The sequence below is a fragment of the Erpetoichthys calabaricus genome, chromosome 3 (assembly GCF_900747795.2).
Source record: "Erpetoichthys calabaricus chromosome 3, fErpCal1.3, whole genome shotgun sequence".
Classification (NCBI taxonomy): domain Eukaryota; kingdom Metazoa; phylum Chordata; class Cladistia; order Polypteriformes; family Polypteridae; genus Erpetoichthys; species Erpetoichthys calabaricus.
In genome coordinates, this window is record NC_041396.2 from 14,539,146 (window position 1) to 14,562,606 (window position 23,461).

General features: G+C 44.7%; 2 protein-coding genes across 3 annotated transcripts in view; both read left to right on the top strand.

Annotated features, from left to right (window-relative positions):
* Positions 1 to 23,461, top strand: part of LOC114647766 (XK-related protein 6-like) — a 388,816-nt gene that overhangs the window by 306,076 nt on the left and 59,279 nt on the right. The window contains exon 2 of the mRNA XM_051924432.1: positions 561 to 757. Within this exon, the coding sequence (XP_051780392.1) occupies positions 561 to 757 (197 nt within the window). The remainder of the gene's footprint in view (positions 1 to 560; positions 758 to 23,461) is intronic.
* Positions 1 to 23,461, top strand: part of clic5a (chloride intracellular channel 5a) — a 1,193,419-nt gene that overhangs the window by 299,980 nt on the left and 869,978 nt on the right. The gene's annotated exons all lie outside the window — the stretch shown is intronic.

Here is a 23,461-nt window from a genome sequence, read left to right on the forward strand (position 1 = left end):
AAATGTGAGGGGCGAAATGTGCCAGGGGCGACATGTGAGGGGTGAAATTTCCGTAAACCGATGTTTACTGTTGACCTCTTTTGTAAGTCGCTTTGGGTAAATAAACGTGAATGTAAATGCAGAAGAACACAGGGCTTCTCTCTTCCAGAACACCAGCCATTCCAGTCTCAAAGATCTGTAGATCTTCTATAGATTCAGTTTCTTGAGCTGGCGTGCCTGTCAGTAAAAGAGCGCTCTTTCTTTTAGGGACATGACAGTAAACTCTTTTTACTCCAGTGCCCAGAGTCTTAGCTCTTACATTTTGTCATCTTGCTGTAATTTCTGTGAAATCTGAGCTGCTGACGCATGTTAGTAAGCTTCATGACAATGGAGTGACAGGCCTGTCTGCTGCTATCAGCTGCTGGGTTTCCATTAGTTCAGGTGGGACGTTAGCATTCTCTTTCAGATTGGGAGGATCAGCAGGCAGGGGCTTAATTGTCATGTCTGTCTTTTCCAACAGTCTCTGGTGATCACTTAACCCTAACCCTATTTTTTTCTTGTATTTCTGTTTCCGCCTGCAGGTATATTCGCACGATGTACCTCGGAATCCAGAGCCGGCGGCAAAAAGAACACCAGCGCCGCTTCTACTGGGCCATGATGTACGAGTATGCAGATGTCAACATGCTGCGCCTCCTGGAAACCTTCTTGGAGAGCGCCCCTCAACTGGTGCTACAACTCTGCATAATGATCCAAAAGAACAGGGCCGAAACTCTACCGTGTAAGGGTGCGACGTGTGGGAAGGGGAGAGGGCAATGCCGGGCATGCTGGGATATTTGAAGCGGGTGTTTGCGGGAGGGCGGCAGTTGACTGAGACGTGCTTTGAAACGGTGTTTTCAATTTGTTTCTCTTAAGATTTTTCTTAGCATCCAAGAATGTTACATAAAAAAATGATTATTTTGTATAGTAATACCACTAAATGTGCCAAAAGACAATAAATTAAATGGTAATTATGAAATAAATTATCACATGGAAAAAGTGGTTCGTAAGTATTTGGACAGCGATACAATTTGCATACGTTTGGCTCTGTGCACCACCACAAAGGATTTGAGATAAAGCAATCAAGATTTGATTGAAGTGTAGACTTTCAGCTTTAATTCAAGGGGTTTAACAAAAACATTCTGTTTAGGAAAAGACAGCCATTTTTATACGTGGTCCCCCTAGTTTCAGGGGCTCGAAAGTCAAGCTAACATAATCATGAATATAATGATCATTTTCAATTCTTGGCTGAAATCCTTTCCAGTCAATGACTGCCTTAAGTCTGAACCCCCGGTCATCTCCACCCCAGTGATGCCCTGCCAGGCCTTTACTGCCCGCCATCTTCGTTAGACTTTCTGCCATTAATTTTGTCTTCAGCAAACTCCAGTTGGGTGGAGATCAGTTGATTGACTCGGCCATTAAAGAATCTTCCAGTTCTTTGCATTGAAAAGCACTTGGCTTGCTGTCCCAGTATGTTTCGGCTCATTGTCCATCTGTACTGTGAAGTGTCGTCCTTAATTATAATAATAATAATTCTTTGCATTTATATAGCGCTTTTCTCACTACTCAAAGCGCTCAGCAATTGCAGGGTTAAGGGCCTCGCTCAAGGGCCCAACAGAGCAGAGTCCCTTTTTGGCATTTACGGGATTCGAACTGCCAACCTTCCGATTGCCAGTGCAGATCCCTAACCTCAGAGCCGCCACTCCGTCTTTTCAGTTTTGCAGAATTTGGCTGAATCTGAGCAGACGGTAGAGCACCCTGGACACTTCAGAATTTTCTGCCATCAGTCATATCATCATCAATAAACACAAGTGAACCACTTCCACTGGCGGTCAGGCATGCCCATGCCATAACACGGCCTCCACCATGCTTCAGATTACGAAACACAGAATGAGATGTTATTATCCTTCTGCAAGCACGTACAATAGGTTCAGTTACGCTTGTCGGTAAATGGTGAATGGTAGACTTTTGTAGAATATTGGGACGCATCATCAGTAGTGTTCCTCTGGCTCATGGGGTGTTTCGGCCTTTCACACTATACACCCTCACCAGAGGCGGCCAGCTATAGGGTGATCAGCCCTAAGCTTGCATCCCATTCCCAATTAGTCATGAGAGTTGCTTTGGTGTCAAATGACTGACATCTCATGAACCTATGTATGGCAGCCTAATTTTTGTGGGCCCAGCAGAGGGCATTCCTCTTCATCCAAAGCCACTGGCTACTTCTCTCCGCTGCCTCTGATGCAGCTTTGATGGCTGCGCGCTGGCTCTGACCCCTAATTCCCAGGTCTCTCAGCAGTTTGATGGTAGATGTTGCCACAAACCCTCTGCATCCAACTTCCACTGGGCGAACTTCCATGGTCCAGCTGTGATGTTGTGCTTCAGCAGCTAACTCAGCATCCATCCATCCATCCATTTTCCAACCCGCTGAATCCGAACACAGGGTCATGGGGGTCTGCTGGAGCCAATCCCAGCCAACACAGGGCACAAGGCAGTAACCAATCCCGGGCAGGGTGCCAACCCACCACAGATAACTCAGCATAGCGTAGATATTTCCGCTCGTATGCCTCATCCACGGAATCCTCCCAGGGTACGGTGAGCTTGATAATGTAACCCTTCACAGATGATGTGGTATTCATTAGATCAGGGGTAGGTAACGTCGGTCCTGGAGTGCCACAGTATGTGCAGGTTTTTGTTCCAACCCAGTTCCTTAACGAGAACTCAATTATTGCTGATGAAGCACATATTGCTTAAGTGATATTTTAATGCTTCATTTTAGTGGTCTCGCTTGTTAAGGTTCTCCAACCTTAATTGCTTATTTCAATCTTAAACTGCTGCATTCAGTGTTTTAATTGCTCCTTATTAGCAATAAGATGTAAAACAGGGGTAGGCAATGTCGGTCCTGGTGAGCCGCAGTGGCTACAGGTTTTCATTCAACCCAATTGCTTAATTAGAAACCAATCATTGCCAATCTCAGACCTTATTTAATTTTATGGCTTGTTAGTCTGTGCAATGTAAGGCTTTTATATCGTAGGTTTTTTTCCTTTCCAAAGATATCATCCAAATGATTTGAAGCCTAAAACAGATCATTTTCAGTCTGTCACATTTTTCTATTAAGTGTTTTATTAAATCAAACCGTGCATGATGAACACACACAGATGTAATTGGAAAAAAGCTAGCTGGAGAACTGCTGGCTGCTTTGTCTTTTACATCTTATTGCTAATAAGGAGCAATTAAAACACTGAATGCAGCAGTTTAAGATTGAAATAAGCAATTAAGGTTGGAGAACCTTAACAAGCGAGACCACTAAAATGAAGCATTAAAATGTCAGCAATAATTGAGTTCTCGTTAAGGAACTGGGTTGGAACAAAAACCTGCACATACTGTGGCACTCCAGGACCGACGTTACCTACCCCTGCATTAGATCATGAGCTGTTTCTCGTCTTCTCCATATTCATCTCTATTCATCATCCTGCTACACTTTGTAAAAGTGACAATGACAATAAAGATCTATCTATCTATCTACATATTGAACTTCATTTCATTGGTCCAAAGAAAACTGCTCCAGTACTGGTCAAGTCAAGTCAAGTCAAGTTGGGGAGCATACACTGGTACAGTGCGCTGCCGCACCCACCACATGACGAAATACAATACAACACAATTTATTTTTGTATAGCCCAAAATCACACAAGGAGTGCTGCAATGGGCTTTAACAGACCCTGCCTTTTGACAGCCCCCCAGCCTTGACTCTCTAAGAAGACAAGGAAAAAACTTCCCAAAAAAAAACATTGTAGGGAAAAAATGGAAGAAACCTCAGGAAAGGCAGTTCAGAGAGAGACCCCTTTCCAGGTGGGTTGGGCATGCAGTGGGTGTCAAAAAGAAGGGGGGTCAATACAATACAATACAATACAATACACAGAACAGAACAAATCCTCAATACAGTATAAAAATTAAAATTTTAGAAGTATGGAGTAGAATTTAAAAGTAGATGATATCACATAGGGACGGCACGGTGGCGCAGTGGTAGCGTTGTTGCCTCGCAGTTAGGAGACCTGAGGTTCACTTCCCGGGTCCTCCCTGTGTGGAGTTTGCATGTTCTCCCCGTGTCTGCGTGGGTTTCCTCCCACAGTCCAAAGACGTGGAGGTTAGGTGCATTGGCGATTCTCAGTTGTCCTTAGTTTGTGTGTGTGTGCACGCCCTGTGGTGTGCTGGCGCCCTGCCCGGGGTTTGTTTCCTGCCTTGCGCCCTGTGTTGGCTGGGATTGGCCAACACAGGCCCCAGCAGACCCCCGTGACCCTGTAGTTAGGATGGCTGGATGATATCACATAATAAGATTTGGATTTGTTTAGAGACCTGGAGACCTCATTCATCAAGCTGCCTCCCCAATTTGGCCATTCCACAGCTGAAATAGCACTAATCCGATGAAAGGACCCCTCTACCTGACGATTCCTGCGATCCTCCATACCTTAGGCTGAAACAGTGTTTTGGCCAGCCAATCCGATGAAAGGACCCCTCTTTCTCACGATTCCTGCGATACTCCATCAGAGATGACTTTACCTTAGTCAGGCAAAACAACTTGGCAGGTGGGCCGTGGTACCAAGTGCCACATGTGAGTACGGAGAAGAGAAACAGAATAGGTGAGTTATAACTATCATGTTACTTATGTTTTAGTGCTAATGGCTGACAATAGAGATGCAGTCTGTACAGTTAATCAGCAGCTCTAGTCAGGGTGTGCTAAAGTGAAGTAGTGAGTCTTCAGCCGGGATTTGAAAGCTGAGACCGAAGGGGCATCTCTTATAGTAGCAGGCAGACCACTCCACAGTTTAGGGGGGCCTGTAACTAAAAGCTCGACCTCCCACTGTTATTTTATTAATCCTTGGAATCATAAGCAGACCGGCATCTTGAGATCTTAATGTGCGCTCTGGTTTGTAAGTCATGATAAGTTCAGACAAGTCAGCCGGACCCTCTGCCATTTAATGCTTTATATGTTAAAAGGAGGATTTTTGAAATCTGCCCTAAACTTAACCGGAAGCCAGTGTAAGGATTTAAGAACTGGAGTTATGTGTTCGTATTTTCTTGTTCTTGTAATAATTCTTGCAGCAGCATTTTGGATTAACTGGAGGCTGTATAAAGAACAGTTTGAACATCCAGTAAACACCGCATTGCAGTAGTCAATCCTACTAGAGATAAATGCAGGAATTAATTTCTCAGATTCCTGTTTATTTAGAAAGCGCCTCAATTTCCCAACATTTTTAAGATGGAAGAAGCATGATTTGGACAACTTGTGCGCTTTAAATGACATGCTAGAGTCGAAGATAACTCCTAGACTGTGGGCTGATTCAGTAAAATTAATGGGGATTCCAACTGAGTTAAATGATGACAGAATATTGTTGTGATCAGCATCATTCCCTCCAACAATTAACATCTCTGTTTTATCGGTGTTTACAGACAAGTAGTTCTCATCCATCCACTCCTTTAATTCACTAACAATGGCAACCTCCCAGGCAGACACGCGGTCCAGTCCCACCTTCTGGAAATAACCCTCTATCTGCCGCAGCCAGGTGTTACGTGGGTGACCCATTGGCCTGGTCCAGCCACTCGGGTCCCCAACAATGAGGACCCAATAAGAGGCTGGGTCCTACAACATGATGATGATCCAAAACACACTTCAAAATCTACAATGGAATACCTCAAGAGGTGCAATCTGACAGTTTTGCCATGGCCCTCACAGTCCCAAGAACTAAGTCAAAGTCAAGTCAAGATGGGGAGCATGCACTGGTACGAAACAACTCGGGATCCCAGTTGGCAACCCCCAAGGCAGAAACGCGGTCCAGTCCCACCCTCTATCTGCCACAGCCAGGTGTTACATGGGCGACCCCTTGGCCTGGTCCAGCCACTCAGGTCCCCAACAATGAGGATCTTACGAGCTGGATCACCCTCGGGTAATCGTGGCACATGGCTGTAGTGCTGTAACTGACACTCCCTCACAATGCAGGTCATGTGCGTCATTCGGGACTCCATGAGCAACACAAAGTCAAACCAGAGGTACCCAAGGATTTTCTGGAGAGACACAGTACCAAAGGAGTCCAGTCTTCATCTCAGGTCACTGGAGAGAGTCCATATCTCACAACCATATCGCAAGACAGGAAGCACCAGGACTCTAAAGACTTGGACCTTCGTCCTTTTGCTGAGATATCAGGAGCATCACACACCCCTTTCCAGTGACCTCATGACCCCACCATGCTCTCCCAATCCGTCTACTGACTTCATAGGAAGAGTCACCAGAGTCACATGAATGTCACTGCCGAGGTAAGTAAACCTCTCAATGACGAGGTCGACACTCTCTCCGCAGACAGACACCCTGCTGATGGCCGTGCCCAAGAGGTCACTAAAGGCCTGATCTGGACTGTTTTTTTTTTTTTTTTTAATATTTTCTAGTAAAGTCTAATCTGTCCTTCCTATGCTTGAGGTTTACCAGTGGTTTGTACCTTGTGGTAAAACCCTCTGTCTTTACTTTCATGATGCCTTCTCTTGACTTTGGCACTGATAGGGCTGCCTCCCGGACAGTGTTCTTGGTTTGGCTAAATGTTCTGAACGGGTTCTTCTTCACCAAGGAAAGAATTCTGCAGTCATCTAACACAGCTGTCTTCCATGGTTTCTCCAGACCTTCTGGTGTTTCTGAGTTCACCAGTGTGTTCCTTATTTTAAGAATGTACCAGATGGTTGATTTAACCATTCCTTATGTTTCTGCCATCTCTCTAACGGGTTTGTTTTGTTTTCTCTACCTAATGATGGACTCTTGTTTTTACTTGCATGGACACCTCTTTGGGCCTCACGTTGAGAGTTAATACAGTAGTGACAAATTCCACACTTGACCTTCTGCCTGCTTAATAGTTAATGAAATAAAGCGGGACCTGCTCCCACCTGGCTATGGAAGAGCTTGTCAGTCAAATGTCCAAATACTAAAAATGGGGGAACCATGTATAAAAATGGCTGTCATTTGTAAATGGCTCATACAATTTTTCTGTTAAACTCTTTCAATTCATGCTGAAAGGCTGCACTTTAATCATGTAATGATTTCTGCATCACGGTGGCGCAGTGGGTAGCGCTGCTGCCTCGCAGTTGGGAGATCTGGGGACCTGGGTTCGATTCCCGGGTCCTCCCTGCGTGGAGTTTGCATGTTCTCCCCGTGTCTGCGTGGGTTTCTTCCGGGTGCTCCGGTTTCCTCCCACAGTCCAAAGACATGCAGGTTAGGCGGACTGGCGATTCTAAATTGGCCCTAGTGTGTGCTTGGTGTGTGGGTGTGTTTGTGTGTGTCCTGCGGTGGGTTGGCACCCTGCCCGGGATTGGTTCCTGCCTTGTGCCCTGTGTTGGCTGAGATTGGCTCCAGCAGACCCCCGTGACCCTGTGTTCGGATTCAGCGGGTTGGAAAATGGATGGATGGATGGATTTCTGCATTTCAAATCCATTGTGGTGGCTTATAGAGCCAAAATTGCGAAAATTGTGTCAAAGTCCAATTACTTAAGGACCTAACTGTATATAACTGACTCAAAAAACTGTGAAAAAAAACGAATAATTAAATAAAGGTATCTAATTGTTAGGAAATACAATGTCATCATATTTAGGTTCGATGATTTTGTTGCCTTACATTTAATTATTGCATGTTTTATTTCAGAAATGGCTTTGGTTTTAACAATCGGACCTTTGTGAAAGGGCGGCACGGTGGCGCAGTGGGTAGCGCTGCTGCCTGGCAGTAAAGAGATCTGGGTTCACTTCCCGGGTCCTCCCTGCATGGAGTTTTCATGATTTCCCCGTGTCTGCATCGATTTCCTCCCACAGTCCAAAGACATGCAGGTTGGGTGCATTGGCGATCCTAGTGTGTGTGTGCCCTGTGCTGGCTGGGATTGGCTCCGGCAGACCCCCGTGACCCTGTGTTAGGATATAGCCGGTCGGACAATGACTGACTGACCTTTGTGAAAGGCACAATCCGGAATGGCTATTTTAATGTCCTCACTGTTTATTTCAAAATGCCGCCTTTTTTTGGTGTGGGCTCATCGGTTGTCATTAAATATAAATTGGATCTGCTGGCTCATCCTCTTCTCTCACTTCAAGCAGTAGGCTAGATCAGCGTTTCTCAACCTTTAAGTATTTGCAACCCGAGTTTTTTTGAAAGGAGCCCACTAATACCAATTTGTTCTTTTTTAATTAATGATATATCATAGATGCTTATTTTTTTATACGTACTTTTATCGACATTTATCTAACTCTAGATTTACAGTGCATCCGGAAAGTATTCACAGCACATCACTTTTTCCACATTTTGTTATGTTACAGCCTTATTCCAAAATGGATTAAATTCATTTTTTTCCTCAGAATTCTACACACAACACCCCATAATGACAACGTGAAAAAAGTTTACTTGAGGTTTTGCAAATTTATTAAAAATTAAAAAACTGAGAAATCCCATGTCCATAAGTATTCACAGCCTTTGCTCAATACTTTGTCGATGCACCTTTGGCAGCAATTCCAGCCTCAAGTCTTGTTGAATATGATGCCACAAGCTTGGCACACCTATCCTTGGCCAGTTTGGCCCATTCCTCTTTGCAGCACCTCTCAAGCTCCATCAGGTTGGATGGGAAGCGTCGGTGCACAGCCATTTTAAGATCTCTCCAGAGATGTTCAATCAGATTCAAGTCTGGGCTCTGGCTGGGCCACTCAAGGACATTCACAGAGTTGTCCTGAAGCCACTCCTTTGATATCTTGGCTGTGTGCTTAGGGTCGTTGTCCTGCTGAAAGATGAACTGTCACCCCAGTCTGAGGTCAAGAGCGCTCTGGAGCAGGTTTTCATCCAGGATGTCTCTGTACATTGCTGCAGTCATCTTTCCCTTTATCCTGATTAGTCTCCCAGTCCCTGCCGCTGACAAACATCCCCACAGCATGATGCTGCCACCACCATGCTTCACTGTAGGGATGGTACTGGCCTGGTGATGAGCGGTGCCTGGTTTCCTCCAAACGTGACGCCTGGCATTCACACCAAAGAGTTCAATCTTTGTCTCATCAGACCAGAGAATTTTCTTTCTCATGGTCTGAGAGTCCTTCAGGTGCCTTTTGGCAAACTCCAGGCGGGCTGCCATGTGCCTTTTACTAAGGAGTGGCTTCTGTCTGGCCACTCTACCATACAGGCCTGATTGGTGGATTGCTACAGAGATGGTTGTCCTTCTGGAAGGTTCTCCTCTCTCCACAGAGGACCTCTGGAGCTCTGACAGAGTGACCATCGGGTTCTTGGTCACCTCCTTGACTAAGGCCCTTCTCCCCCGATCGCTCAGTTTAGATGGCCGGCCAGCTCTAGGAAGAGTCCTGGTGGTTTCAAACTTCTTCCACTTACGGATGATGAAGGCCACTGTGCTCATTGGGACCTTCAAAAGCAGCAGAAATTTTTCTGTAACCTTCCCCAGATTTGTGCCTCAAGACAATCCTGTCTCGGAGGTCTACAGACAATTCCTTTGACTTCATGCTTGGTTTGTGCTCCGACATGAACTGTCAACTGTGGTACCTTATATAGACAGGTGTGTGCCTTTCCAAATCATGTCCAGTCAACTGAATTTACCACAGGTGGACTCCAATTAAGCTGCAGAAACATCTGCTTTCTCAGTTTTTTTTATTTTTAATAAATTTGCAAAAAACCTCAAGTAAACTTTTTTTCACGTTATCATTATGGGGTGTTGTGTGTAGAATTCTGAGGAAAAAAATTAATTTAATCCATTTTGGAATAAGGCTGTAACATAACAAAATGTGGAAAAAGTGATGCGCTGCGAATACTTTCCGGATGCACTGTATTTTTCTAGTATCAGAATGTAGTTTAAGTTAATTTGTTTTGGTTTCAGTAGATGGATTTTTCATATTTTCTATTCTTGTTTTCTTTTTTTCATATTTTTTGCGCCCCCCCCTAGGGGGGCCCGCCCGCCCCACAGTTTGAGAACCACTGGGCTAGATATTTGTCGTGCTTGTATCCTATTCTCCCCTTTATACTCTTTATTACACAGACCATAACACAACACCCCATACTCTTACCGCACAAGTTAGGGTTGACTGCTATTATAATTCTTTTCTTTTACATCTGTAACCCCAATTTAGAGAGAGTATCAGAACAGGCAGCAGAAAAAATGACAAATTAATTCATGCATCATAAATAGTATGCCTAATATAGTACAATGAGTGTTAGTAGAATAATACAACCTGGTAATACACAATTCATGTTGCATCTAACATTATCCTGCGGTGGGTTGGCACCCTGCCGGGGACTGGTTCCTGCCTTGTGCCCTGTGTTGGCTGGGATTGGCTCCAGCAGACCCCTGTGACCCTGTGTTCAGATTCAGCAGGTTGGTAAATGGATGCATCTAATATTATCTTATTATCAGGGGACTCTCACTGTTTTAGTAAGATTCAGGATGGGAAAACGGTAAAAAAAAGACAGCATGGCCTGTCTGCATTGGGCAGCCGAGAAAGACAGAGAGCTTCTTTGTATAAATACTGTATATTGTGAAATGAATAGCCTTGACACACGCAAAAAAGTTTGGGGCAGCCACCCATATGTTGTCCCAGGCTGCAAAAGGGTTTTCATACACCACTCGTGTACTGTTTTGAGTTCTCAACTGAACTGACTGGTGGAGGAAAGATGGCGGCTTTATAAGGCGAAAGGCTAGGGTTGCCAGATTAGAAAATTAGAAATACGGGACACTCTTAAAATCTCTCTCTATATTACTAATCTTTATATATAATCTTCATTTGGATCTTGATCTTTGTTTGTCCGCGAATTCCACGCATGCGTAGACCACCTTCCAGTTTAGTACGTTGTTGTTACTCACGGATGTCAACAATGTGCCGGAATAACGAAAGGGGTGGTGGACAGTGTTACGCTGGTTAGCTCCTGAGGCCTGGTTAGAGAATGAGATTGCCGAAGATAAAAGGTACGTGCCTACGTAACATATGAATGAAAGAAAGACAGTGGGTCAAATGAATGACAACGTAACAGCACGTTCCGGAAATGATTATTGCTACGTTGTAGCCGGCGAGTGCTGCGCGTCTCACAGTTGTACCGTGGCTTGCTCACATGTCAGTGAAGTGATCCCTATTTATACTTTAAAGAGCCTGGATACCCATGTGTCCCCCTTTTATAACCATTGCTCCTTATATATTGCCTTACTCTTTGGATTGCCACAAAGCAACCTGCGAGATTGGAGAAAGGTTGAGAAGAGATCGTGAGAGGAAACGACAGCATCGTGAAAACGAGACGGACTCTGAATCGGAGAGAAGCAGAAATGCTCCTCCACCACCACATAATTACTATTCAGACAGTGATTCCGAGTAGGCTGTTCCTATCGAATCAATTTCCAAGGGTTTTGTTTTGTAACTTTGTTTCCCTTATAAAAAATCATAATGCTGTGCGACGAAGGGCCCAGTTCACGCCTGGCAGCCGCGTTTAAACAGGGAGCCCTTCACAGACAACTTTAACACGCGCAGCGTAGTTGGGCGCACATGGCTAGTCTCCATATATAATCTTCATTTGGATCTTGATGTTTGTTTGTCTGCGAATGAATTAGAAGAAGAAGCACTAGGTGGCAGTAGAGAGACAGCTAAAACACAGGCATTGCATTAAGAATCTCCTCCAGGCTTATACTACTGAAGACTGTAGTACTCCAGTCACACCTCAAAACACAGACATTCAAACTAAACAAATTGTTGTGCTTTAAATTAACTAATCTTTATATCTAATCTTCATTTGGATCTTGATCTTTGTTTGTGGGCGAATTCATGTTCCCCTGACACTGCCTTGGTTGTTACTTTTCTTTACAAACACTGTCGATAGCACTCTTTGTGTTTAGATCTGGCGTCGACACCTGCTTCGTTGTCGAGACTGTGGTTTTTTGTGTTTCTATCGACCGTCGTTGGCAGCACTTCGTCCAAATCGAATGTTCACCAGCTTCTTAGAGTCCACAGTCAGAGTATATAAGTCGGACACACTTCTGTGATTTTCCATCAGTCTGCGTTTGGAGTTCAAGAAAGAAGCATTGGTTCTTCCTTATTCTTTGGATTGACACAAAGCAACCTGCGAGATTGGAGAAAGGTTGAGAAGAGATCGTGAGAGGAAACGACAGCATCGTGAAAACGAGACGGACTCTGAACGGAGAGAAGCAGAGATGCTCCTCCACCACCACATAATTACTATTCGGACAGTGATTCTGAGTAGGCCGTTCCTATCGAATCAATGTCCAAGGGTTTTGTTTTGTAATTTTGTTTCCCTTATAAAAAATCATAATGCTGTACGACGAAGGGCCCAGTTCACGACTGGCAGCTGCGTTTAAACAGGGAGCCCTTCACAGACAACTTTAACACGCGCAACGTAGTTGGGCGCACATGACTAGTACATATATATAAATGTATACATGCCCCCTACACACCCAGACCAATATATTATATAAAAGTAGAGACGTAAGTTAAAAACATAAAGCAAGGATTTTAATGAGTTATGAGGAAAACAAAAGTAAAATCATTTGAAAATTATTTAATACATCAATCCATCCATTATCCATCCACTATATCCTAACTACAGGGTCACGGGGGTCAGCTGGAGCCAATCCCAGCCAACACAGGGTGCAAAGCAGGAAACAAATCCCGGGCAGGGTGCCAGCCCACTGCAGGGCACACACACCAAGCACACAATAGGGACATTTTTAGGATTGCCAATGCACCCAACCTGCATGTCTTTGGACTGTGGGAGGAAACCCAAGCAGACACAGGGAGAACATGCAGACTCATGAACCCAGGTCTCCTAACTGCGAGACAGCAGCGCTACCACTGCACCACCGTGCCACCCCTTATTTAATACAAGCTAAAAAAAATTCTGTAAAAGTGAAATCATTTGAAAATATTTATTTAATACGGACATCCATCCATCCATTTTCCAAGCCGCTGAATCCGAACACAGGGTGACGGGGGGTCTGCCGGAGCCAATCCCAGCCAACATAGGGCACAAGGCAGGAACCAATCCCAGGCAGGGTGCCAACCCACCGCAGGGCACACACACCCACACACCAAGCACACACTAGGGCCAATTTAGAATTGCCAATGCACTTAACCTGCATGTCTTTGGACTGTGGGAGGAAAACCACGCAGACACGGGGAGAACATGCAAACTCCACGCAGGGAGGTCCTAGGAAGCGAACCCAGACAGGTCTCCTAACTGCAAGGCGGCAGCGCTACCACTTGGCCACTGTGCCACCCCTTAATACAGACAACAGAGAAATATTATTATTATTTAATACAGGCAGTTAGAAAAAAAGTGGGCCGTGTCAAGAAATAACAACCCACTCTGTTGACGGTCACTGTATGTGGCGACGCTGATCCAGAACTGCACAGCAGCGTGGTTAGAGAGCCAAATGGTGAGAGCGTTGCTGTCCTCAGCCACCCAGAGCAACTGAACAAGCTGCAAACAGGCAGCAAACATGAGTGTCCTCGTTACATTTAGGTTATTTTCATCAAGAGAATCTGAGAAAAGAAAGTATAATTACTTATATTGTTACTACCTTCTTACGGTACTTTATATCTTTATTACGAAATTTGAAAATGAACTATATACGGGACATTTGGTTGTCCCTGAAAGGTCAGTACGTGACAGGGGACAAAATGATCAAATATGGGACATGTCCCGTATATAAGGGACGTCTGGCAACCCTACGCAAGGCGGAAGTGATGTCATCTGGCCTGAACCGGAAGTGACATACAATACAATACAATACAGTTTATTTTTGTGTAGCCCAAAATCACACAGGAAGTGCCGCAATGGGCTTTAACAGGCCCTGCCTCTTGACAGCCCCCCAGCCTTGACTCTCTAAGAAGACAAGGAAAAACTCCCAAAAACACCTAGTAGGGAAAAATGGAAGAAACCTTGCGAAAAGGCAGTTCAAAGAGAGACCCCTTTCCAGGTAGGTTGGGCATGCAGTGGGTGTCAAAAGAAGGGGGTCAATACAATACAATACAGTACAGTACACAGAACAAATCCTCAATAAAAAATAATTTTTTTAGAAGTACGGAGCAGAATTTAACAGTAGATAATATCACATAATAAGATTTAGATAATTTTAGACTCCTGGAGACCTCATCCTTCAAGCTGCCTCCCCCATTTGGCCATTCCACGGCTGAAACAGTGTTGGGCCAGCCAATCCGATGAAAGGACCCCTCTTTCTCACGATTCCTGCGATCCTCCATCAGGGATGACTTTACCTTAGGCAGGCAAAACAACTTGGCAGGTGGGCCTTTGCAGCAAGTGCCACATTTGAGTATCGAGAAGAAAAACAGAATAGGTGAGGGTTAGTAACAAATTCTAACGATCATGTTATTTATGTTTAAGTGCTAATGACTAACAACAGAGATGCAGTCTGTATGGTTAATCAGCAGCTCTAGTCAGGGTGTGCTAAACTGAAGTGGTGAGTTTTCAGCTGGGATTTAAAAGCTGAGACCGAAGGGGCATCTCTTATAGTAGCAGGCAGACCACTCCACAGTTTAGGGACCCTGTAACTAAAAGCTCTTCCTCCCACTGTTATTTTATTAATCCTTGGAATCATAAGCAGACCGGCATCTTGAGATCTTAATGTGCGCTCTGGTTTGTAAGTCATGATAAGTTCAGACAAGTAAGCCGGACCTCAGCCATTTAATGCTTTATATGTTAAAAGAAGGATTTTGAAATCTGCTCTAAACTTAACCAGGAGCCAGCGTAAGGATTTAAGAACTGGAATTATGTGTTCGTATTTTCTTGTTCTTGTAATAATTCTTGCAGCCACATTTTGGATTAACTGGAGGCTGTATAAAGAACAGTTGGAACATCCAGTGAACACCACATTGCAGTAGTCAATCCTACTAGAGATAAATGCGTGAATTAATTTCTCAGAATCCTGTTAATTTAGAAAGCGCCTTAATTTCCTAACATTTTTAAGATGGAAGAAACATGTTTTGGACAACTTTGTAATATGCGCTTTAAATGACATGCTAGAGTCAAAGGTAACTCCTAGATTGCAAGCTGATTCAGTAAAATTAATAATAATAATAATAATAATAATACATTTTATTTATATAGCGCCTTTCCCATGCTCAAGGCACTTACAGAATAAATAAAGAACGGCAGAATATACAGTATATAGCATTGTACAAACCAGATAAATAAACAAAGAAGATTAAGACAGTAAATTCTGAATAAAGAAACAGACAACATAATTGATGGTCTCGCACACACACGCAGGTTACATGAGCATCTTGACAGAGAAGTAAACTGAGAGAAAGGTAATAAAGTCAAGTAGAGCTAAAAGCCTTCCTGAACAGATGAGTTTTGAGTTGTTTTTTAAAAGAATTCATGGAGTCAGCTGACCTGATTAATTTTGGTAGGTCATTTCAGAGTCTGGCGCTATACAGCTGAAGGCCCTGTCACCCATGGAGTGTAGATTAGTGAGAGGCACAAAAAGATTACCAGAATCAGAGGACCTTAGTGGGCGGGCAGGCACATAGTGATGGAGAAGGTCACTGATGTAGTTTGGCGCGAGGTTATTTAAGGCTTTGTAGGTTATTAGTAGGATTTTATATTCGATTCTGTAGGACACAGGGAGCCAGTGAAGGCGGAGCAGGATGGGTGTGATGTGCTCGCTGCTGCTGGTTTGAGTAAGGACTCTTGCAGCTGAGTTTTGAATAAGCTGGAGCTGTGATATAAGATTAGAAAGGGCACCTGCCAGTAGGGAATTACAATAATCGATGCGGGATGTGATAAAAGCATGGACAAGTTTCTCAGCATTAGAGAAGGAGAGGAAGGAGCGAACACGGGATATGTTACGGAGGTGAAAGTAAGAAAGTTTCTTAAGGTGATTTATGTGGGCGGAACAAGTGAGGGAGGAATCAAAAATGACACCAAGATTCTTTACAGTAGAGGCAGGTCTGATGAGATCACTGCCAAGATGGACTGGGAAGGAGCTCATTTTATTAAGTTGCATTTTAGTCCCAATTTGCAGGAGTTCAGTTTTATTGCAATTTAATTTTAAAGAGTTCTGCTCCATCCAGGTTTTAATTTCTCTAAGGCAGGTTGTGATCTGAGAAATCTCTGATGAAGTTCCACTTTTAACATTGAAGTAGAGTTGAGTATCATCTGCATAAAAATGATAACCCAATCCATAACTACGGATAATATGGCCAAGGGGAAGCATATAAATACAGAAAAGCAGAGGACCGAGGACAGAGCCCTGAGGGACTCCTTGTGTGACTGGCGCTGAGCTGGATCTGCTGTTGCCAAGACTAACAAACTCTTGCCTATCAGTCAGATAGGACTTGAACCACTGGAGGGCAGTGCCAGAGATACCCAGCATGTTCTCCATTCTGGACAGTAGGATGTCATGTCTGACCTGAGTGTCAAATGCTGCACTGAGGTCTAACAGAATTAATATGCTGTTTTGTCCAGAGTCTGCTGCCATAAGCAAATCATTGGTTACCTGTAGCAGAGCAGTTTCACAGCTGTGCCGCGCCCTGAAACAGACTGAAAGGGTTCCATCAAATTATTAGAGGTTAGGTAATTGGTGAGTTGGGAAGCTACAACACGCTCAAGAACTTTTGACAGGAAAGGTAAGTGGGAAATAGGCCAGAAATTGTTAAGATTGTCAGCATCAAGGCCAGACTTTTTTAACATTGGGGTTACAGAAGCAATTTTAAAAGTGAGCGGCACGGAGCCAGTGTCAAGGGATGAGTTTATTATTGTTGTAGCAGTCGGGATTATGGCATGAAGGCAGGATTTAATTGGGATTCCAACTGAGTTAAATGATGACAAAATATTGTTATGATCAGCATCATTCCCTCCAACAATTAACATCAGTCTGGGGGGTCCAGAACCGGAAATGACTTCAGTCTGGCTACCAAAAAACAGAAGTATCGTTGAATCAGGCAGGTGTTCCCATATTTGGCCTGTAGAGATAACAGAAGTAGGTTTAATTCACCCCGCCACCCCCTGGCCTGGTGGGTAATTACCTCCACTTGGTCCACTCAGCTCACTCCTAGTCACATGTGTGTGACAATACATACTAGAGATCAGTATGCCAGCATTTCTTCAACAGGACTTCCTTTAGTAAAAACTAAGGGGTTAACTAGTATGTACAGTAGATTCAGAAAGTATTCAGGCACCTTCACTTCCTGCACACTTTATTGTGTTGTAGATTAAATGGGAAAAATTTGCCATTTTTGTCCATCAATCTATGCTTGAAATGACATAGTGAAAACATGTTTTAAAAAAATGCGCAATTTTATTACAAATCAAAAGCTGAAATTTCTCATTTATGTACGTAAATACTAGACAAAGAGCCCGTTTTGACAACGTAAGATGAAACGGGCACGAGTGGAATAGTAAGTAATAAGTATAAGCACCACAAACCTGATATAGGTGTATTGAATGAATGCGCAATTAGGCCTGGAGCTGTAGTCGAAATCGCCTTTCAGGCCTCTAGAGCTTTAATCGAAGTCGCCTTTCTCTTTGAAATTTTGCAGCCGTAAATCCGCCGCCTGCCGCGATGTCGGTCTTGTAAGGTTTTTCGGGCAGCTGCGCAGAAGGCGATTGCGCATTTGGCTTCTGACGGACGTGAGTGAGTGAGTGAGGAGACTGGCAAATTATATATAAGATTCTGACCTTTTGCTATAGCAGTTCAAATTGTGTTCAGGTGAATTCAGATTGGCTTAATTATCCCTGAGACCAGTAATGGTGCACTGCTTGATAAAGTACAGTGAATCCACTTGACTTGATCATTCTTTGTCTTCGTCCTCTTTCTCTGTACGTTTATCATTCGTTTGCTCAGAGGTTGATGCCCTTGGTTCTTCCTGAGCAGCTCTTCTTCTCTCCACCGTAGCGGCCCACTTCTTCTCGTCTTCCATCAGCATCTTTTCACGTTAAAACTGATTAAGTCCGTGTTTGTGTTGCAATTACTTAATACGTATTTCTTAATTTTTCACTTAAGTCTTCAATCTGCATCAAGAATTATTTAAGATATGAAGAGGTAGGGGATGGCAAAGGTGGCAAGGGATGAGAACAGCGCCCATACACATGCACCGCATGGCCGCCCTGTTAGCCGCTGCTGAGATTTGATTCTACAATACAATAAAAAGAGGAATAACCTTGGAGGTCAATCATCACCCTGAAAGCGGATAGTAGTCATCACGTAGTATCCATCCATCCATCCATCCTCTTCCGCTTATCCGAGATCGGGTCGCGGGGGCAGCAGCTTGAGCAGAGATGCCCAGACTTTCCCTCTCCCCGGCCACTTCTTCTAGCTCTTCCGGGTGAATCCCGAGGCGTTTCCCAGGCCAGTCGAGAGACATAGTCCCTCCAGTGTGTCCTGGGTCTTCACCGGGGCCTCCTCCCTGTTAGATGTGCCCGGAACACCTCACCAGAGAGGCGTCCAGGAGGCAAACTGATCAGATGCCCAAGCCACCTCATTTGACTCCTCTCGATGCGGAGGAGCAGCGGCTCTACTCTGAGCTCCTCCCGGATGACTGAGCTTCTCGCCCTATCTGTAAGGGAGAGCCCAGACACCCTGCGGAGGAAACTCATTTCAGCCGCTTGCATTCGCGATCTCGTTCTTTTCACTCACTACCCACAGCTCATGACCATAGGTGAGGGTAGGAGTGTAGATCGACTGGTAAATTGAGGGCTTTGCCTTTCGGCTCAGCTCCTTTTTCACCATGACAGACCGATGCAGAGCCCACATCACTGCGGACGCCGCACCGATCCGCCTGTTGATCTCCCGCTCTATTCTTCCCTCACTCGTGAACAAGATCCTGAGATACTTGAACTCCTCCACTTGGGGCACTCCACCCTTTGCCAGCTGAGGACCATGATCTCGGATTTGGAGGTGCTGATTCCCATCCCAGCTGCTTCACACTCGGCTGCAAACCGATCCAGAAAGAGCTGAAGATCACGGCCTGATGAAGCAAACAGGACAACATCATCTGTAAAAAGCAGTAGAAGTAGTATATGTGTACCAAATATCAGGTCAATGGGTCAAACGGTTTGTGAGCTACAGGTGACTTTAAATCCTGGACAGACAAACGGACAGCCATGGTAGCGTATTATATAAGAAAATACACACACAGCGGTGTAGGTTTAAAGTTGTTTGTATGCATAAAGACATGCAGGTTATCATTATTACAAATATATATACTGTGACCACCAGGGGGTATAGAAGCATGCCCCCAAACACAACATAGTACTGGGTTCAAATACAGAATTTTCTTTATGTTTTACCTCCACCATTGTCCAAATTCTCTTAGTCACGATTATCAGAACAAATCTTCCACCTCCTTCCACACCTTCCTTGAAGCCACATGCATACTCATCCCGACTGTGACTGCCCTTACAGGAAACTCGGCTTCTTTCATGCCAGACTCGGGAGTAGTTCCAGTGCAACAGCACTGCACACTGGAAACACTTCTGGGTCAGGTGGAAGTCTATTAATGATGTCATACCAATCCCTTGTAGCTCCCCTTGGCCACTCCCAAGAACCCTGACATAGGACTACAATTCCCAGCATACCCTGTGGATAATCCTGTGGGTGTCCTACCAGTGGGATGCCGCCGCCACCTTCTGTACCAGAGTGAGAATATAATGTTTGGTGGAAGACAACTCTTGTCCTTCTGTCTGGTCGTAAGTAAACCTCTGTCCCAGCCAGGACACCCATCTGTCCCACATGGCACTTACAATATATAGTGGCATGCAAAAGTTTGGACCCCTTGCTTAAAATGTTTGTTACCGTGAATAGTTAAGTGAGCAGAAGATGAAGTGATCACCTAAATGCATCAAGTTAAAGGTGACACATTTCTTTTCAGCATTGTATGCAAGATTAGTGTATTTTTTAATACAATTGTATAGTGAAGAAAAGGAAAGGAGCACCGTACAGTAATTTGGGCATCACAAGCTATTCAAGGTCTCAGATAACTTTTCCAAAGTCCTCAGACCTTCATTAGCTCATTAGGACTATGGCTTGCTCATAGTCATCGTTTGAAACTCAGGGTGATGCAAATTGCAAAGCTGTACAGGGTGGTCCAGATCTAATTATGCAACTGTTCGACTGACAACCGTCTCCCCACCATTTTGGAATGCAGGGCAGGTGCTGCCATCTATCGGCAACAAAAAGAATTTTAAGTGAAATCTCTATCTGCAGGGCAGGTGCTGTGAATTCTCTATGTAATAAACTTAAGTTATAGCGTGATGAAAATTACATCATTAGATCTGGACCACCCTATATAAATTCTCGGACTCCTCAAACCTCGTATCAACAATCAACAGCCATGAGCTCCTCTATCAGCTGCCTAGCAGTTGATGTTCACAAAGCAGAAGAAGGCTACAAGAGGGCAGCAATTCGTTTCCAGGTATCTGTTTCCTCAGTTCATAATGTTATTAAGAAATAGCAGTTAACAGGAACAGTTGAGATCTAGAAGACCAAGATAACCTTCTGAAAGAACCTCTTGTTGGATTGCTAAAAGGATAAATAAAACCCCTGTTTGACTACAAAAGTCGTTCATGAAGACTCAGCAGACTCTGGAGTGGTGGTGCTCTGTTCTACTGTGTAGCGACACCTGAACAAATAGGACCTTCATGGTAGAGTCAACAGAAGAAAACCTTTCCTGCATCCTAGACACAAAATTTAGTACCTGAAGTTTGCAAATGAACATCTGAACAAGCCAGATGCGTTTTGGAAACAAGTTTTCACAATTTGTTCACAATGTGGAAAAGTATGTTTGGAGATAAAAAGGGGGCCGGATTCCAGGAAAAGAACATGTCACTAACTATTAAGCATGGCAGTGGATCGATCAGGCTTGTGTTGTGTTGGGATTATGTTGCAGCCAGTGGCACAGGGAACAGGTCATTGGTGGAGGGAAGAATGGATTCAGATAAATACCAGCAAGTTCTGGAAGCAAACATCACACCATCTGTAAAAAAGTTGAAGTTGAAAAGAGGCTGGGTCCTACAACAAGATGATGATCCGAAACACACTTCAAAATCTACAATGGAATACCTCAAGAGGCGCAAGCTGACAGTTTTGTCATGGCCCTCACAGTCCCAAGAACTAAGTCAGAGTCAAGTCAAGTTGGGGAGCATGCACTGGGACAGCACGTTGCCACACCCACTACACGATGAAACAACTCGGGATCCCAGTTGGCAACCCCCAAGGCAGAAACGTGGTCCAGTCCCACCCTCTATCTGCCACAGCTAGGTGTTACGTTGGCGACCCCTTGGCCTGGTCTAGCCACTCGGGTCCCCAACAATGAGGATCTTACGAGCTGGATCACGTTCCGGGAAATGCGCCACATGGCCGTAGTGCCATAACTGACGCTCCCTCACAATGCAGGTCATGTGCCTCATTCGGGACTCCATGAGCAACACAAAGTCAAACCAATGGTACCCAAGGATTTTTTGGAGAAACACACATGAAGGAGTCCAGTCTTCATCTCAGGTCACTGGATAGCATCCATGTCTCACAACCATATAGCAAGACAGGAAGCAGCAGGACTCTAAAGACTTGGACCTTCGTCCTTTTGCATAGATATCAGGAGCGCCACACACCCCTTTCCAGCAACCTCATGACCCCCCCATGCTCTCCCAATCCGTCTACTGACTTCATTGGAAGAGTCACCAGAGGCGTGAATGTCACTGCAGAGGTAAGTATGTAACGGCCGACCCCTTTTACCCAGCCGGCAGCTACACCTCCAAGACCTGTGGCCTGGATAATTGACTGAGAGATAATCTAACTATCAAGCCGTACTTCTTACCAATTGAACTTTTCCCCACAATCGACGGTGAAAAATATAAGCACACAACAACAGGATGTAAAATTTAAACGGGTTATATGTATTAAGTAAAACAAGACATGCAAAAAATAGAAACATATATAAATATCCCTCCACCCCAGCAATAACAAGACACCACCAAATATATATATATACAACAAAAACCCTCCCTTGTCCCTGTAACAAATAAACACACAACATGAAAACAACAATGAATGATAAACTGAAAATGAATGAGAACGTGAGTCCGGTAATAAAGAAACTGTCCTGAAAGCGGATGACTGAATTAGTGAAATTGCGATGTTTGATTCTCCCCGGAAAAAATGGAACAGCCTCACCGTGAATCCTCGTGTGTGTGGTGGATGATTAAGTCCTAACCCGGGGTCTCTCGTGGTGAGGTCCTTGAAATAAATCCGGCAGATGGAAAAACAAACTGGATGGATAAGCGCGATGTGGACAATAACTGGTACAGGTTGCTCGTGGTCGTGAATGTAAAATCTCCTTCTCTCCTCTCCTCTCCTCCTCCTCCTGATGGCTTAAATAATCCTGTGACGGCTGTGATTGATTGATTGTAAACAGGCGTTTTCCAGGTTTGCGGCTGTGGTCTCCTTCCATCATCCGTCCCCTTTTACGGGGACGGCATAAACTGATGCACAAACAGTAAACGGGACAATGAAACGAGACGCACTCAGAACTGACATTTAAACACTATGTGGCCCTGCTACATTCCCAAACCCCCCCCCCCCCCCCCCCAACCTTGGACAAGGGATGGCCGAAGTACGGCTTGAGATTGGCCACATGGATTGTGTCTATCTTGGAGTCAGTGCCGATACCCCTTTGAAACTGGAAGTTGACTGGACCGGTTTGCGATATGATTTTGGCTGGACCTAACCATTTAGGCGCTAGCTTGGCGGAGAACCTTTTGCTGGCATCCGAGAGATGGTGAGCTCTAATCCAGACCAAATCACCCGGCTGAAAGTGCGCTTCCTTACGCCGGGCATTATATAACTTGGCATGTCTGGATGTCGAACTCACCAACCTCTGTTGGATTCTCCGCCGTAATTCCTCCATTTTAAATAAGTTATTGTAACTGGTGGTTTCTGGATTAGGGGCTCTGGGAAGGAGTCAGTCAAGCGGGCCCTTTAGCTGTCTGCCCAGCGCAACCAAAGCAGGCGTCTCACCTGTGGCTTCATGCACAGCGGTGTTCAGGGCAAACCGGAGCTCGGGGAGCCATTTATCCCAGTCCTGATGGCGTTCACCCACATAGGAGGCGGTCATGTTCTTCAGGGTCCGGTTCACTCGCTCTGTCATGTTAGCCTGGGGATGGTAAGCTGTTGTCAGGTTTTTCTTCACTCCCCAGGTTGTATAAAGTTCATCTAATAGAGAGCTCGTGAACTGCGGACTGAGACGATGTTCTTCGGCACCCCCCAGCGGGTGAAGATTTCGTTCTTCAGGGTGGAGCAGATCTTGTTAGTTTTTGCGTCCGTTAAGGCAAACAGCTCCACCCACTTTGAAAAATAATCAATCACCACCATCAGGACGGTCTTCCTCGAGCTGGTAACAGGAAAAGGCCCCATCAGGTCGACTCCCA